This window comes from Heterodontus francisci, chromosome 1, assembly GCF_036365525.1.
Source record: "Heterodontus francisci isolate sHetFra1 chromosome 1, sHetFra1.hap1, whole genome shotgun sequence".
NCBI lineage: Eukaryota > Metazoa > Chordata > Chondrichthyes > Heterodontiformes > Heterodontidae > Heterodontus > Heterodontus francisci.
Window position 1 is genome coordinate 243,949,982 of NC_090371.1, and position 18,555 is coordinate 243,968,536.

Here is an 18,555-nt window from a genome sequence, read left to right on the forward strand (position 1 = left end):
TAGGGTGGGTGGGGCAGGTGGGGGGAGCGGGCAGTGGTCAATCATGCTTCATGTCCATAAAATAACTGAAGTACTGCTGTTGCTCTTACTGGCAATCCTTATATTGCATCTTATTTTTGCTATGCTTCCCATATGCGGATAGAACCAAAGGCAGAGCGCCCGATTTGTTAGTCTTTTGGTGAAATTTTTAGTGTTCAAAAGGAGCTTTGATATATTAGCTTGAAAAATTCGAGCATTCACAGTTAATGTTTCAGCGATAATTGGGTCTGATAAAGTTAGATTATGTTCCAGTGGTAGTTGGGTCAGTTTAGAAATCGTCTGATATTTCAGTGGTAGATGATTTGGTTTATAAGCTATTTCAGAGGCAATGAATTTGTTTAAAGAAATTTAAATCTGAGAACAAGGTCTAGTGCATGGCTTTCTGAAATAGAAGTTTGACTTCATTTAGTATGCAAAAAAATGCATTACTTCAGATTTCTTACTAGTTTCACAGGATTTTCTGAAACTCATGTAACTGTGAAAGTCTAATGTTTAAGAATTAAAATTTAGGAAATACAACGTGAAAATTGTGGTTCCATACTGCAATTCTATTTATACCTCTTAAAGCTACCTCTTTTTCCTACTTTAAAATGTTTCTTAAAGCCTACTTCTTTGACCAAACTTTTGGTCATCTTCCTTGATATCTTTTTGTGGCTCAATATCAAATTTTGTTTGATATGATGCCTGTGAAGGTCTTGGGACATTTTATTAAATTAAAGACATGATATGAATGCAAGTTGCTGTAGTAAAAGTGGCTGTTAAATTCTAGAGTTTGGAATAGAAAATAAATTGCTATATTTTATGTCACAGTTTCATATAACCGTTCATGGGCTGTGTTTTATCAGCGCAGCGCGCTGTGAAAGCGGCCTTTGGGCACGGAAGTGCTACCGCAGAGCCCCCGATAACTTCGAGGGGGCGGCCACTGGATTCCCGGCAATGGCGTCTGGCACAGACGCAAAGGACCGGCGGCCTTTAGAATTAATTGCAGTTTTTAAAGTAATATTTCAGTACATTTAGTGTACAAATTGCAATAAATGATGGAGGCCCTTTCCCACATGCCCCCCAGTGTTTGTTTTCAGGGCAATATGAACAACGTGATCTTCCCCCCACCCCCCCCCCCCCCCCCCCCGCAACCCAATGGCGTTGAGGGGCTGGTAAAATTCAGCCCCATAAGTCACTTCTATTATATTTTTAAAAAGATCAAAACACCCATGAATGTTCAACTCTTACATTAGAGTTTGTTGTATACGCAGAAGAATGATTTTATTTTTCTGTTACATGGGTAAGTAGGAAATCCACTTCAGAAATTTCAGCAGATGTCTATTTACAGAACTTCAACCGTGGATCTCATTCTCCCTTCATTTTGCACAAACAGGAAATGCTGTCGTTGCAGATATACTATCAGAACACCCACTGCTGTCTGAGCCATCATCAGTCAGTTTCTATAATTGGATGTCAAATGCTGTGAGTAACAGAGGAAGCATTGCTCAAGAATCACCAGTGCCCAGATCTGGACAAAACAGCCTTCCAACAGGTAAACTGAAGAAGGTGTACTAAATGGGAAGAAACTCAGTATCTGGAGCTGAATGAACTGAATGACACCAATTCAATTTTCTTATTTTGTTACTATTAGTTAGCAATGGGATTGAAGGTTATAGAGATAATTGAATGCTCCAAGAGTCCTGTGATCTGAGCAAGAATCATTAGCAGGAATCAACTGGCTAGGATTGAATATTGGAGCCCGTTTCATTAACTTAGGGCATTTGGAAGAAATTATTGCAAAATTTTCCTTCTAATTGAATAAGGTTGAGTCTAATAATGGGATAAATTATTCATAGTCTGTGATTTTTTTTTATTTTAAGTTTTTAATGAATGAACTACATAGAATATATAGCACAGAAACAGACCGTTCAGCCCATCTGGCCTGTGCTTTTTTATATTCCATGCGAATCTCCTGCTATTCCATCCACCGCATCTCATCCTTTCAGCAAATCTTTCTATTCCTTTTTCTCTCATCTTGTTTCCTTTTTCTCTCATCTTGTTTCCTTTTGAAAGCATTTAAGCTATTTGCTCAATCACTTCTGACCACTCTCTGAGTAAAGAAAATTCTCTTTATTTCCTTATTGGATTCATTAGGAATTGCTTTGTATTTATGGCTCCTAGTTTTGTATTCTGTGACCAAAAGAAACCATTCTCTCCACATCTACCATGATCAACTCATTCATAATTTTAAAGACCTCTATCAGGTCTCCTCTCCATCTCTTTTCTAAAGGAAAAAGACCCTGCCTTTTCAGTTTTTCCCAAAAGCTGTAATTTCTCAATTCTGGTGCCATCCTTGTAAATCTCTTTTGCACTTTCATAGTGCGTCCATGCCCTTTTTGTAGTACGGAGACCAGAACCGCGCACAGAATTCTATGTGTAGCTTGACCAGGATCCAAGCAAGTTTAACATATTTTCACCACATTTGAACTCTATACTCACAGAAATAAATCCCAGTGCTTTGTTAGCATTTTAATTGCTTTGCTGTTAATAATTTGTTCACTTGCGTTTCTAGATTTGTTTATTCTTCTCCCCCAGTTTCTTATTTTCCGAGCTGTTGTTTCTATTTGTAGGCGTTGTTTCTATTTTTCCTACCTCATATGTTAAAGTTTATTTGGCACTTAACTGCCCAGTTTGCATGTTTTCTAATGTCTTGTATTACACTGCATTCTTCCTCAGTGTTCGCTATGCCCCCAGTGAAGACAGTGCTGCTGATGTTTTCAATTCCTTTACTACAGGATTCCCATCTTAAAGATGTCATGAAATACCTTCTCATTGTATTTTTTGTAAGAAAAGTGAATGGTTACATATTTCACTAGCTGTAGTTAAAAAGCTGCAGTGCTAGAAAACATTGTTTAATGTTAAAAGGAACAAAAATAGAGCTGTCACCTACAAAGCATTACAAGTAATGGCATCTAGAAATCAAACTGTAATGTTTTCAGTTTTGTTCTGCATGTATAATCATGCAAAAATTGTAATTTTGACATCTCTGGTGGTTTCAAAAATGCATCGAATAATGGCATTACTTGTGACTTTGCTACTCAATGGCTGAAGAAGTGTGAAACAATTATATACCAGCAGAGACCCACAGAACGTTTGTGGTCAAATTAGTATTGTTATCACAACAGCACTTCTTTAAATACAGGATTTCTAGTTATTCTTTCACCAAAATCTTAAACAGAATCAAAACTGCTCACTCTGGAAAAAGCTACATAGAGCTGTCCATGTGTAACAACAGAACTAAGAATATAAATACAAATTTTGTCAAGAGTCTCGCCTTGTGACTTATAGTCATAGAATATGCAAGTCTAATTGGGATTTGTTTTCTCCTGAGCTTCAAAGACAGGTTTACATCTAATGGGCTCAATATTATTTGAGGAATAAGCACTCTATTTCCTTGTAATCTACCTGTTATAATTTCAGCGTCACCGAAGAAAACCACTTCCTAACTACCAGTCTTGTTCCATGAGCAAGTCCTTGTTTAGGATTCAGGTATCATAGCAACATTATTACTGCGCCTTCCTTGAGTCTAAGTTTGTGTGCTGGCATGCCCATTGGAATTAGACAGTGTAGAAACATGGACTGTTATCATCATCTATAGAATTAATGCTGATGTATTGTTTTAATATGCCAAATAACTTTTCCATTCAAATCTAGTGAATTTTCGTTTTTAGCATCAAGAATAGCTTTTCAATAATCTGTTGTATTAAATAATTGTCCTTGCCATTTTGCCACACTTAACCAATTCCATCATCTCATCCATCCCTGCCATGCCATCCTCTTCCTCCCATGCTATCCCTATCCCATGCCATTTGATCTTTCCTATGCCATGCTTGTCATGCCTTCCCCAGCCCATTCCTTTCATCCCTCCAATGCCATCTCAATCCCCATCCCTTCCATCGATACCATCCAATCCCTCAAGGAAACAATCTCTCCAGTCAGGGTAACTTTGTTGTTGGGCTCCCCTTACCTTTTGCTGTTTTTGTTCTCCACCAGCACCCCTCTCCCACCATGCCGCTGCCGCCACCAACTGTTGGTAGTCGCACGTGTCACGTGCCGGGGTCCTCCGGGTGTCCCATATGCCTTCACATGCGCCAGGGACACACAATCAAATAAATCCACTAACAGACAAGCCTCTTAAACTGACCAATCAAAACAAAGTCCAAGATTGAGATGATGTATTCTTGCCATTTAACTTTATGTCTGCATTCATGATAAGCATTTTGTACTGTGGCTTTAATGTGTGTTACTATTTTACATAGGTTTGACATATAATCTTCCTACAATACAGTCTGCATCTGATTACAATACAGTGCTGTCGAGTGATCAGAACACGCTGGATGGCACACAGTCTCAGAACAGCACTAGTCAAGATGAAATTGCTGCTATTGAGGAGGGTAACCAGGGTCCTCCTGCTGTTCAGTTGGCTGATGCACAGGTAATCAGAGAGTCCTGAAGTTTTTGTCTTGTAAGAATATTTAATAACATTCCAGTTAATCCTGATTTTCACATGTGTGAAAGCATAGTTTTCACTTTTCATTAAATGTTAGTAGATTTTGTGTATCTGGTAAAATTATTTTTTTGGCTGTGTTTGCTGACAGCGCAGCCATTAGGTGGCGCACTACTAGCACATGCGCAATGCAGCCTCTTCCACTGAAATATCACTGTCTGTGAGGTCTCAGACAGCTGCCAGGATTAAAGATGGCGCTGCTCAATTTATCGCAAAAAACAAATTCAACCCGAAAATCTCCTCAATGGCTTCCATTGCCACCTCCATCCCTCCCCGAACAGTCCCCTGCTCCCTCCTACCATTGCGCATCTCTTTGCCGCTCTCTCCTGCGCTCATCTTCTCACCGCTCGCTCCCCGCTGCCTTCCCTTAGCAACTCACTCAGGCCTCGATACACCCCACCCCGCTCTCCTGCTGCTCGCTCCCCGCTTCTCCACCCCCCTCAGCTGCTCACTCCAGACCTTGACAGTGCACCCCCGCCATCCCCTCGGCCGATCGTTCCCCGCTCCTTGCTCCTCGCCCCCCCCCCCCCACCGCTAGCTCCGGGCCGCGCCACTTCCCTCCTCTCGGCCACTTGCTCCCACGTTTGATCGTTCTCCACCGTGCCGCCCGAAGAAGCAAGGCAGGCCGCGAGGAGTGACAGGGCGATATAGGAGCAAGTGGCCGAGAGGAAGGAAGCAGCGCGGCCTGGAGCTAGCAGCTGGAGGGTGGGGGGCCGGGGAGCGAGCAGCCAGAGAGTGGGGTGGGGATGGGGTAGTGAGGAGCAGGGAACAATCGGCTGAAGGGAGGCGAGGGGGGTGGGGGTAGTGGCGAGGTCTGGAGTGAGCGGCTGAAGGGAAGCGGGGAGGCCAGGAGAAAGTGACCGAGAGGGGAGAGCAGCCAATGGGGCGGGAGTGAGTAGCTGATGGGGGAGGGTGGGGAGGGAAGCAGGCAGTGGGAGCAAGTGGCTGAGGGAAGGCAGCGGCGTGGTGAGAAGCGAGCGGTCGAGCAGGGTGAAGCGGTGATTGAAGCAGTGATGGGGGGAGGGAGTGGGGTACTGCTTGGGTGAATGGAGATGGCTGTTGAGAAGTGAGGACGTCATTGTGTGGTGATGTCATGTGTGTGCATATTCATACTGGCAGGCTGGCAAATGTTTGCTTACATTGATGACGTCCGCGATCGCTGTGCGCATGCTCTGCATTGCCAGGAGTTACTTTGTTATTTTTTGCACAACTGGTTGTCTTGAGAATAGCAGCGTGCATGCACCAGGAGCCAGAAATATTGAGTTCTTCCTCTTTTAATCCTGCTTTATCTTTTTCATCTAATGATTTCACTACAACTTCTTAATACACTGTGGGGTCATCAGTTTTCTTGGTAACTATTTAAAATTGCATGTGTTGCAGAAATTCTTGTCACAGAAAAACTGAAACACTATTATTGATTTGAAATCATTTATAGGATTAAAATATAACTCATTATAAATTCTTCTTAGGTTGTCTTTAAGCCTTTACTGAGTAATACAGGAATACAATCGCAAGATATTGTACCTTTAACATATGGAATGTATTTTGGGGAACATTTGTCATTCTCTGGAAGCCTGGACTGTCTCAGGGCAGATATTGTTGACTCTGATACATCCAAAGAAAGAAAGATGAGAAGAAAAAGAAGGTATTTAATGGCATGTGCCATTTTTGTTTATAAAAAGGAAATTCATTGCAAGAAGATTGGATTAATAAAAACAGTGGTGATCTTTAATTGATAAATGTAGATATCATCCACAAGAGGTTCGTAAGAAATGAATGTTTTTTTTAAATGATTCAAAATTTTGAATATTGACCACATAAAGTAAACATTTTTTTCTGTAAGTAATATTGTCTGAATATTGTTGTCTACACCATCACTTAAAAAATAGTATTGAGCTGATTGGTTTCTGGGAATGAAGAGATTACCAAAGTTCTTGTCATTGATTCTGAAACTTATTTTCATTGGTCATTGCTCCATGGTAACATTCTGACATTGATTGTTTTCATTCTGTCATTGTGCTTCTTTTATCCAGTAGTCATTTTGTTGTTTCCTGGTTTTGACCAACAGCGCACACAGCCACATAGCTCTCAGCTTGATCCGCATAGAGCTCAATCTGGGCCTCAACTCATCCTAACCCACAGACCTAGGCTGTCTTCTCCCTGTGTTTGCTTCATTCATACCTGTCCCAACACCTGACTTCAGGCTGGAAGTGCATTGAAATTATGCATCCAATGTAAGATCCAGCTTCAACCTGAGCCTGCACCTCTCCCAACTTGTGCCCACATCTTAGCCAACTTAGACCTAAAATCAGCATTTGCCTTAGCCTCTGTCCTACCACATGTCCAATCTACCCAAGGTAGATCCTCACTTCTGATACCATCTTTGGCCTGCTGTTAATGAATTGATATGCTATTAAAAACAAAGATAGCACTATAATTGTATAAACAACATATATTTTTAGCTTGAATGCAGAATTTCCTTCATTTTCGTCTTTTGTGATTTTCAGACAGGGCATGATAAACCTTCCACCTCTTGACTTCAAACCTGCACTGATGTTTGACACCTTCTGCATAAATGCCGTTGTGATGGACAAACCGACTTGCAACCAAAACTCAACTAATGCCCTTTCTTTTCATGAGCTTAACAGGCGTCACCAAAACACCTTTCATGTTAACTTCACTATCTCCTGTCAGTCTATCAGCCAGCATGTGGACATGGCGTTAGTTCGTCTCATTCATCAATTTAGCACAATGATTGATGATATAAAGGCCACTCAGACAGACATTAAACTTAGCAGATACACAGCTGGGTCTGTATCTCCCACACCAACATTCAAAACACGCAAACATCGGGATTTCCGTTCCTCAGATTTCAGTCGCAGTTCTCGAGGCAGTCTTAATGGAGGTGGCAGAGGAAATAGCACCAAGGCAAACAAAAGACTTGGAAATGAGAACAATAAAAGAGAGTCACGCAATAAAAATTCATCTGGGCCGACACAAAGAAGAACCTCAAAAGTTTCCAGGAAGGGATCGAAAGATGTGGTAGATCATGTGACTATTCAAATGGATGACTCTGACTCAATCACAGTGTCTGAGCAAAGTGAACCTTCTGCAGAGTGCTGGCAGAATATGTACAAACTACTTAACTTTTATTCATTAATCTCTGATCCAACGGGCATTCTTGAAAAATCTTCCCCTGATATATTGTACCCTACAGGTAGGATCATTCTTGTGGTATTACTTAAGCTGAGAAATCAGATTCTGAAAGTCAGTCTCTAGGGAATCTGAGATGTTGTGGTGAATTTCTGAAATGGAGGTATGGTAGCATAGTAGTTATGTTACTGGATTTGTAATCCAGAGAAAAGGACTGTTGATCCAGAGACATTTGTTCAAATCCCATCACGGCAGCTGGGGAATTTAAATTCATAGGAACATAGGAATAGGCCATTCAGCCCATCAAGCCTGCTCAGCATTTAACCAGATCATAGCCAATCATCTACCTCAATGCCGCTCTCTTGCGCGATCCCAAATCCCTTGACTTCATTAGTATCCAGATATCTATCAATTTATGTCTGCCTTGAACATGCTCAATGACTGAGCTTCCACAGCCCTCTCAGGTAGAGAATGCCAAAGATTCACCACCCTCTGTGAAGAAATTTCTCCTCATCTCAGTCTTAAATAGCCTACCCCTTATTCTGAGACAACGTTCCCTGGTTCAAGACTTACCAGCTAGGGGCAACAGCCTATCTATATCCACCCTGTCATGCCCTGTAAGAATATTGTAAGTTTCAATGAGATCACATCTGATTCTTGGAAACTCTAGAGAATACAGGCCCAGTTTCCTCAGTCTCACCTCATAAGACAATCCTGCCATCCAAGGAATTAGTCTGGTGACCCTCCGTTGCACTCCCTCTAAGGCAGATGTATCCTTCCTTAGATGAGGAGACCAAAACTGTATACACCAGGTACGGTCTCACCAAGGCTCGATAAAATTACAGCATGACCTCTTTACTCTTGTGCTCAAAACCACTTGCGATGAAGGCCAATATACCATTTGCCTTCCTAATTGCTTGCTGCATCTGCTTGCTAGCTTTTCGTGACTCCTGAACAAGGGCACCCCAGTCCCTTTGGACATCAACACTTCCCAACCCCTCACCATTTAAGAAATATTCTGGGCTGGATTTTATAGGGGCTTCGATGTCGGGATCCGTGGGGGGGGTGGTGGGGGTGAGTGGGGTGCACGTAGTGGGGGGGGGGGCATGAAGATTGCCCCGGATAAGGCCCGCCACTGACCTCGACGCCGGCGAGGCCCGTCCTGATCTTACCGGCGGCAGTGAAGCCTCGTGCAGTGGTGCCGGACACCATTGCCGGCGACGGCTCACCCGCCCCCTCCACATCATCGGGTACAGGGATCGGGGGTGGGGCGGGGTGCGGTCCGCCCTGGCCATGTTCATGAGCCGCTGCATATAAGATCGCAGCGGCTCCAGGGCGTAAAACTCGCGCTTGCGGGCCGCCATCTTACAGCGGCGGCAACATAGAATCCAGCCCTCTGTCTTTCTGTTTTTTCTACCAAAGTGGATAACTTCACATTTATTGATATTGTATTCCATCTGCCATGTACTTATCCATTCGCTTAGCCTGTCCAAGTCCCCTTGAAGCCTCCTTGCATCCTCCTCACATCTTACATTCCCACCCACTTTTGTGACATAGCAAATTTGGAAATATTACATTTGGTCCCCACATCCAAATCATTTATATAGATTGTGAGCACCTGTATCCCAGCACTGATCCTTGCGGGACCCCACTAGTAAGAGCTTGCCACCCTGAGAATGACCCGTTTGTTCCTACTTTCTCTTTTCTGTCTGTTAACAGTTTCGCAGTCCTTATCAGTATATTACCCCCAATCCCATGTGCTCTAATTTTGTTTACAAACCTCCTGTTTGGGACCTTATCAAAAGCCTTCTGAAAATCCAAATACACCACATCTACTGGTTCTCCCTTATCTATGCTACAAGTAACATCCTCAAAAAACTCCAACAGGTTGGTCAAATGTGATTTCCCTTTCATAAATGCATGTTGACTCTGCCCAATCATATCATTATTTTCTATGTATCCCATTATCACATCCTTTATAATAGATTCTAGCATTTTCCCTACCATTGACGTCAAACTAACAGGTCTGCAGTTCCCCGTTTTCTCTCTCCTTTCTTAAATAGTGGGGTTATATTCTCTAATTTCCAGTCTGCAGGAACCTTTCTAGAATCTCTAGAATTTTGAAAGGTAACTACCAATGCATCCACTATCTTTATAGCCACCTCCTTCAACACTCCATGATATAGCTCATCTGGTCCAAGGGATTTATCAGCTTCAATCCAATTAATTTTTTAGTGCTACCTCTTTATTAATACTAATTTCTTTCAGTTCTTCATTTCCACAAGTCCCTTGGTTCGCTAGTATTTCTGGGAGATTTTCTGTATCTTCTTCCATGAAGACAGACACAAAGTAATTGTTTAGTTTCTCCGCCATTTCCCTACTCTCCATTATAAATTCTCCTGTCTCCTCCTGTAATGGACCCACATTTATCCTTGCTAAATTTTTTCTTTTCACATATCTAAAGAAGCTTTTACAGTCTGCCCTTATGTTCCTCACTAGCTTGCATTTATATTCTCTTTTCCCTTTTTTTTGTCAGTTTCTTGGTCATCCTTTGCTGGATTCTAAATTGCTCCCAGTCTTCGGGCTTACCACTTTTTCTGGCAACCTTATAAGCCACTTCCTTTGATGTAATGCAATCTTTAACTTCTTTTATTAGCCATGGTTGATACATCTTTCCTGTTAGGTTTTTGTGACTTAGAGGAATGTATATTTGTTGTAGACCATGTAATACTTCTTTAAATACTCGCCATTGCCTGTCTACCATCAAATCTTTTAAGTATATTTTTCCAATCCACCATAGCCAACTTGCCCCTCTTACCTTCATAGTTTCCTTTGTTCAGATTTAAGACCCTAGTTTCAGAATGAACTATAACACTTTCAAACTTAATGGAAAATTCTGTCATATTATGGTCACTAATTCCCAAAGGCTCCATTATAACAAGGTTAATAATTGGCCCTTTCTCATTACATGATACTAAATCTAAAATAGCTCGATCCCCAGTTTTTCAACGTACTGCTCGAGAAACCCATCTCATACACACTCTCGCAGCATTAGTGCTGATTAGGTTTACCCAGTCTATATGTAAATTGAAGTTGCCCATTATTACTGTATTACCCATGTTACATGAACCTCTAATTTCCTAATTTATACCGTGCCCAATATTACCACTACTGTGGTGGGTGGCCTGTAAACAACTCCCACCAATGTTTGCTGCCCTTTGCTGTTTCTTAGCTTTTTCTTCCAAATTTGTTTGATTAACTGAACTAATACCAGTAATGGTCGTAAAATCCCATCTGGTTCATTAATGTCCTTTCGGAAAATAAATCTATTGTCCTTCCCTATTCTGGCCTATGTGTGACTCCAGATCCACAGCAATGTGGTTGACTCATAACTGCCCTCTGAATACCTAGCAAGCCACTCAATTGTATTGCACCATTATGAAAATGTCTAATAAGAGTAAAACTGGAAAGACCACCCAGCATCGAACTAGGCACTGGACACAGCAAAAGCACACCCAGACCAGAGGTCTTCCGTAACATCTGAGGACTTGTGCCAAAATTGGTAGAGGTGTCCTACAGACTAGTCAAGCAACAGCCTTACATGGTCACACTCAGAACTGTTACCTTTCAGCCAATTAGAGCATGGCTACCTGGCCTGAACCCGATGGGACCCAATGACGTGTCAGGTTCGGGTCGGGTTGGGTAGCTCTTCTGGGTCCGGCATTCGGACTCGGGTCGGGCCGGGTCGGACACACTCTATCACCACCTCCGGTATATGGCTCCAATTTTAATGTACTTTTTAAACAATATTTCAAGTCCAGTTACAGTTTTTGTTGCTTATCTGCACAAGCTTAAAAAGTGAACAACGGAAGCTAGGTTAACTGAACGTTCCGAGTCGGGGGCGGGAAAAAATGAAAGGACTCGGGCCGGGTTGAGCTGTGGTCGGATGGGATTCTGTTGGGCTCGGGTCGGGTTTCATTTGCAGACTCGAGCCAGCCTTTACAGCCAATGTCCCAGGCTCCATTATCACCATCCCTGAGTATGTCCTGACCCACCAGAGGTGGTGGCACACTGGTATACAGTCGGGAGGGAGTTTTCCTGGAAGTCCTCAACATTGACTCCGGACTGTATGAAGTCTCATGGTATCCTGTCAAACATGGGCAAGGTAACCTGCTTCTGTACTCTGAAGAAGTACTGAGAATAGTAAGGGCACAGAATGTACTCTGGGTGGGGGACTTCAAAATCCATCACTAAGAGTTCCTCAGTATCACCACTACTGACTGAGGTGGCCAAGTCCTGAGGGACATAGCTGCCAGACTCAGCCTTGCGGCAGGAGATGAGGGAAACACCATGAGCAGAAATTTCTACTTGACCTCGTCCTCACAAATCTACCTGTCTCGGATGTATCTATCCATCGCAGTATTAGTAGGACGTATCACTGCACAACCCTTGTGGAGACGAAATCTTGTCTTCGCTCTGAGGACACCTTCCATTATGTTGTCTGGCACAACCACATGCTACATGGGATAGTTTCAAAACAGATTTATCATCTGAAAGCTGGGCATTCATGAGGTAATGTGGGCTTTCAGCAGCAACAGAATTGTATTTCACCAAATCTGTAACCTGATCGCCAGGCATATCCCTCACTCTACCATTCCTTTCAAGACAGTGGGTCAATCTTCATTCAATGAGTGTAGAATGCCAGGAGCAGCACCAGGCGTACCTTTAAAAAAAAAAAGTGGCAACCTGGTGAAGCTACAAAACAGCACTACATGCATGCTAGGCAACGGAAGCAGCATGCTCTTGACAGAGCTAAGCAATCCCACAACCAGCAGATCAGTTAAAAGTTCTGAAGTCCTGCCACATGGAGGGGCCTAGCATGTGAGTGCAAAAGACTCAGCTGATGTGTTTGCAAACATCATCAGCCAGAAGTGACGAGTGGATGATCCATCTCTGCCTCCTGCTGTGATGGGCTAGCTTTTAGCCAGTTCAATTCACTCTGAGTGATACTAAGAAATGGCTGAGTGCACTGGATGCAGTAAAGGCTATGGCCTCCGACAACATCCCGGCTGTACTGCTGAAGACCTGTGCTCCAGAATTAGTTGTGTCCCTTGCCAAGCTGTTCCAATTCAGCTACAACATTGGCATCTACCTAACAAAATGGAAGATTATCCAGTTATGTCCTGTCCACAAAATAACAAGTGATATCCTTCTGGCCAATTACTGCCCCATTGGTCTACTCTGAATCATCAACAGAGTGATGGGAGGTGTCAATGGTAGTTCTATCAAGCAGCACGTATTCAGCAATAATCACTGATGCTCAGTTTGGGTTCTGCAAGGACCACTTGGCTCCAAACCTCATTACAGCCTTGGTTCAAACATGGACAAAAGAGCTGAATTCAAGAGGTGAACATTTGACTGAGTGTGACATCAAAGAGTTCAGCAAAATAGAAGCCAATGGTGATCAGTGGGAAAACTCTAAACTGGCTGGAGTCATACCCGACACCAAAAAAGATTGCTCGTCAATAGTCACAAATCATTTCAGCTCAGGACATCACTACAGGGGTTCCTCAGGGCAGTGGCCTAGGCCCAGTCATCTTCAGCTGCTTCATCAGTGACCCTCCATCATCAGGTCAGAAGTGGGATGTTCACTCGTGATTGCAGAGTGTTCAGTTCCATTTACAACTCCGCAGATAACAAAGCTGTCTGTGTCCGCATGCCTGATTGCATCATGACTCTGTGAGATTGCATTATGATTTACCACAACTTCCTTTCCAACAGATTCTAGCATTTCCCCAATGACTGATATGCTAACTGGCCTATAGTTTCCTGCTTTCTGTCGCTTCCCCACCCCCCCACCCCCCTTGAATAGAGGCATTAGATTTGCGGATTTCCAATCCGTTGGGACCTTTCCAGAATCTAGGGAATTTTGGAAGATTGCAACCAATTAATGGCCAGTTAAGGACCTCTTCCCGCTGCCGCTGGTATTTTACCAGCAGTGGGTGGCAGGGTGCCTCCACCACTTGAGGAGGCCGCCTAGTAAAACAAGGCAAACTGTGGCCCATGAAAGGCCCATGGCAGCGAAGGCTGCCCTCCACAAACAACCCCCCTCCCTTCTCCCTCAACCACCCTCCTCCCCATTCCCCCCTCGCCGGGGCCTGGCGGACTGGCCCTGGCGAGCCCGTCCCACTTACCTGAGATCTGGAGCTCCAGTGCTGCTCCTGGTACTAGGCCTCCAATAGTACTGGCAGTGACCACTGCTCCCAGTGGCGTTGCAGGTACTACTGAGCTGCTGGCCCTCTGATTGGCCAGCAGCTCTTGGGGGTATGATCCCAATTCTTAAAGGGACTAGGACCCCAACGGTGGGCAGTGAGTTGGCTGCCCGCTGTGGAAATTGGCCAGAGGTCTAAAACGAGGCGGAGGCAGTTTTGCCCCTTGCCTTCCAGCCCATTGCTGAGAGCCCGCTGTTGGGGTAAAATTCAGCCCATTGTGTGCAAAAAAAACTCTCTTGCTTTTTCAACTCCTTCACTAAATTGAAACTTTTAAATTTGCAAATGCATTCTTATTTACATTATTTATGGCAAAAATTGAACATGTTACAAAAGCGGCACAGTGGTTAGCACCGCAGCCTCACAGCTCCAGCGACCCGGGTTCAATTCTGGGTACTGCCTGTGTGGAGTTTGCAAGTTCTCCCTGTGTCTGCGTGGGTTTCCTCCGGGTGCTCCAGTTTCCTCCCACATGCCAAAGACTTGCAGGTTGATAGGTTAATTGGCCATTATAAATTGCCCCTAGTATAGGTAGGTGGTAGGGAAATATAGGGACAGGTGGGGATGTGGTAGGGATATGGGATTAGTGTAGGATTAGTATAAATGGGTGGTTGATGGTCGGCACAGACTCGGTGGGCCGAAGGGCCTGTTTCAGTGCTGTATCTCTAAACTAAACAACTTGCATTTTTATAAAACTATTTAACATAGGAAAAACGTTCTAAGCTCTTGAGAGGTTTCAGGAAAAAAATGGATGCTGAGCCAAAGAAGGAACTATTAGAAGGGTTGGCCAAAGATGTAGGCTTAAAGAATGTTCTTAAAGAAGGAGAGGGACTGAGATATACTTTCTAATGAAGTTGTTGTCTCTGTAGATACAGGTGGTAGAAGTCCCACTGAAACTGCTTGCAGAGTAATTTTTGAAAATGAACAAGATTGTTCAAGTCCGAACAGACTGTCAAGGAAGCGCAGCTTGGTGAGTGCTGAACCCCACCATGTCACTCTCATAGTGTTTGGAGTTGGTATGGTGAACCGCACTCATCTAGAGGCAGACATTGGAGGCTTGACAATGGAAGCGGAGCTTAAGAAGATCCATGGAAGTTTTACAGTAAAAGAGAAAATGAAAGGTAATGGCATCAAACTGGATAATCAAAATAGAAGAGGATTGTATTTATTGGAAACTGAAAGTCCTATAACATGATAACAAACAAGTGTCTAGTTGTACAAATTGGATACTTGGTCAGATGTTCTCTATCAGTAATTGCATAGTAAAAGAACTCCCATTTTAGAAATAGATCACATATTAATAATTACTTGTGTATTAATAGTACATTTTAGAGCATTATTGACCTGTTAGAAATTCATACATCAAATACTTATGATCAATATTTTTACTCTGCTATATCTTAATTTCACAATTATACATTATACAATGCTAAAAGGTTTGTGTCTATCAGTGTTATGAAGAACTCAATGGCTTTGAAGCCTGGACAGCTTTGGGACAGAAATAGTGCTGGTTTTAGTTTGAAAGTATTTGTAGCTTTGTATCATCAAAGGATCATCAAAATTGTTCACTAGGTGGGCTGGGGAAACACAGTTGTGCAAATGCAGGCAAGCGAAAACAGAAACTGCTGAAAATATAGAATGCATCTGCCAACATCCAGAAAAAAAATTAACGACAGTCCATTGCAGGAATTGGAGTCAGTTCATTCCAAAAAGTAAAAAGGAAGAATCCTCGATGGACCATGCAAAGATGCTGGATGGGAGGGAATTGGAAACACATTTTGTCTATTTGTTCTGCACTCACTAATAGACTAAAAATTATAATAATATATAAAAATGTTCATACCTAACACATTGTGTAAAGCATACATCTAGACCTTAGCAGTTGATTTGTGCGTTTCAAAACTTATATATTGATTTGTAAGTGTGTGCAGGCGATGTTAACTGTTTATGTTTTTACTTCAGATATATTGCACCAAAAGATGACTGAAACCTGTGCAACTGCTCATATAGGTGGTGTAAACATAGTCCTGCTGGAAGGCATTACACCAAACATTCAGTGAGTAAAGGTTGAGTTTTTTTTAGAACTGTTAGAAGTATCAGTAAAGAATGCTAATTTTTGAATCTAAAAGAAATGCATGTGATTGTGGAATTGGTCCTGTTAATTTTTGTGCATTCAACGTCTTTTGGATGTATGCTTCATGGGTTAAGAGAAAGGGCTACCTAGATTGTTTTGTAAGTACAGATACATGTTTGAGGCCAAGCAAAGTGGTGAAGGGAGAGGCCAGCAATGCTGTATCCATTTGTGTGAAATGGTACAGTGTTTATCTTTTGCATTACCTAACTTGATATGTAATACATATGAAGTGATGTTCTGATTTACATGTATGTTGAATAATAACTGAAAGGTTTTGCTTTTTATGAGATTTTGTATGAAAAATTGAGAATTGCATTTCCTGGGCCACTGATGAGGTAACTTATTGAGTGGCAATGCTTTAAATTTGGCATTTGACAAAACTTAACAGGTTGGTTTTCAAGCCCTCAGTTGGCTCAAATGTTGGCCTACAAAGCTGATATTCAGCCTATGAGAGGTCAGTTTTGAATAATATTGATTACACTTGCAGACTGAGTAGTGTAACAGCTGAGATTTAATAGCATTAAAAATTTAGCATTTTTTCAAAATTGGAAATGATAGTTAAAAATACAGACCATTAAAATTAGTCTTAAAAATACAAAAAAAAGAGAATGGGGGGTGGAGTGAGGTGAGTGAAGTGCAAAGCATGGGGTAAGGTGAGTGAAGTGCACTCTTCTTCTGATTTATTCTAATTTTTTGTGATAGTGCTATATGGTTGATGTGATAGTAAAGCTAACTTGATGCCTGGCTTTGATTCTGTAATGATTCACCAGCATGGTGCATGAATTGAAATCTTAACTAACTGGTAAAATATTTCCTAGAGCTATAAAAGAAAGAAGCAAAGAACTTGCATTTATAAAGAGACTTTCACGACTTCAGGACATCCCAAAGTGCTTTACAGCCAGTCAAGTACTTTTTGAAGTGTCATCACTGTTTTAATGTCGGAAACACAGCAGGCAGTTAGAGCATAGCAAATTTCCACAAAGAACAATGTGAGACTAACCAGATAATATATTTGAGGGACAAATGTTGTTCAGGACACTGGGGCGCACTTACCTGCTCTGCTTCAAAATAGTGCATGAGATCTTTAACATCCATCTGAGAGGGCAGTTTAACATTATATCCTGCCACATCCAGTTGTGAATGGCGGTGGGCAATTAAATAACTAACCTGAGGAGGAGGCTCCATAAACATCCGCATCCTCCTCACGTCAGTGCAAAAGACAAGGCTAAAACATTTGCAACCATCTTCAGCCAGAAGTATCGAGTGGATGAACCATCGCGGTCTGCTCCTGAAGTCCCCTGCATCGCAGATGCCAGTCTTCAGCCAATTTGATTCACTCCATGTGATATCAAGAAACTGCCAAAGGCACTGGATACGGCAAAGGCTATGGACCCTGACAACGTCCCGACTAGTACTAGCTACGCCCCTAGCCAAGCTGTCCAGTGCAGCTACAACATTGGCAGCTGCCCGATAATGTGGAAAATTGCCCAAGTATGCCCTGTCCATAAAAGGCAGGACAAATACAATCCAGCCAATTACTACCTCCTCAGCCTACTCTTAATCATCACCAACGTGCTGGAAGGTGTCATTGACAGTGCTAACAAGTGACTTTACTCAGCAATAACTTGCTCACTGATGTTCAGTTTGGTTTCTGGCGGGGGCACTTGGTTCCAGACCTCATTACAGCTTTGGTCCAAACATTTATAATGGAGAATGAGGAAATGGCAGAGAAACTAAACAAATACATTGGGCTGAATTTTCTGCTCTTCTGTAAGGCGGGTTTTTAGGTGGAGGGCGTGGAGAATTGCTGTGGAATCGTCCGCCACGGAACTCAACACCGTAATGCTGCGTGCCGATTCTGTCGGAAGTGACGAAATGCCATGGCGGCACTTGAGCACCGCTGCAACGGCATTGGCATTTACATACGTTAAACACACTTTAGCGTACATCTGAATCTAATCAATAGCGATCTTGCCAGGCAATTCCAATCTTGTGTTGGGCATGCAGCACTAACGTGCCTTCAGATTCAGTCTTTAAAAAGCTGACAGCAGCAAGGCGAGAGTTGTCAGTGACTCCAAAGGATAATTTGCTTTACCGCTGTTATCTAGGAGAAGTGGTTAGTTGTAAAAACTCAGCAACGGCATTGTCTTTGAGGGGGGAGCGTTGGAAGATCTCGCCAAGTGGTGTGTCTGTGAGGGGAGGTTGGGAGAACTCTGCAACTGCATTGTCTAAGAGGGGGTGTTGGGAGAATTCTGCAAGTCACGTGTCTGTTGTGGGGGAGGGTTGGAAGAACTCTGCAAATGATGTGATTGTGAAGGAAAGGGTTGGGAGAACTCTGCAAATGATGTGTCTGTGAAAGGGGTTGGTGGTTGGGAGAACTTGGCAAGTGTAGAGGTGGTTTTCTTTCGGAAGGC

General features: G+C 42.8%; 1 protein-coding gene across 14 annotated transcripts in view; it reads left to right on the forward strand.

Annotated features, from left to right (window-relative positions):
* kiaa1109 (KIAA1109 ortholog) overlaps positions 1 to 18,555 on the forward strand; it is a 637,888-nt gene that overhangs the window by 376,862 nt on the left and 242,471 nt on the right. For all 14 annotated transcript variants that reach the window (XM_068042417.1, XM_068042485.1, XM_068042453.1 and 11 more), the window contains 6 exons: positions 1,415 to 1,573; positions 4,341 to 4,516; positions 6,058 to 6,233; positions 7,096 to 7,805; positions 14,877 to 15,128; positions 15,970 to 16,063. In XM_068042417.1, coding sequence (XP_067898518.1) covers positions 1,415 to 1,573; positions 4,341 to 4,516; positions 6,058 to 6,233; positions 7,096 to 7,805; positions 14,877 to 15,128; positions 15,970 to 16,063 — 1,567 coding nt within the window. The remainder of the gene's footprint in view (positions 1 to 1,414; positions 1,574 to 4,340; positions 4,517 to 6,057; positions 6,234 to 7,095; positions 7,806 to 14,876; positions 15,129 to 15,969; positions 16,064 to 18,555) is intronic.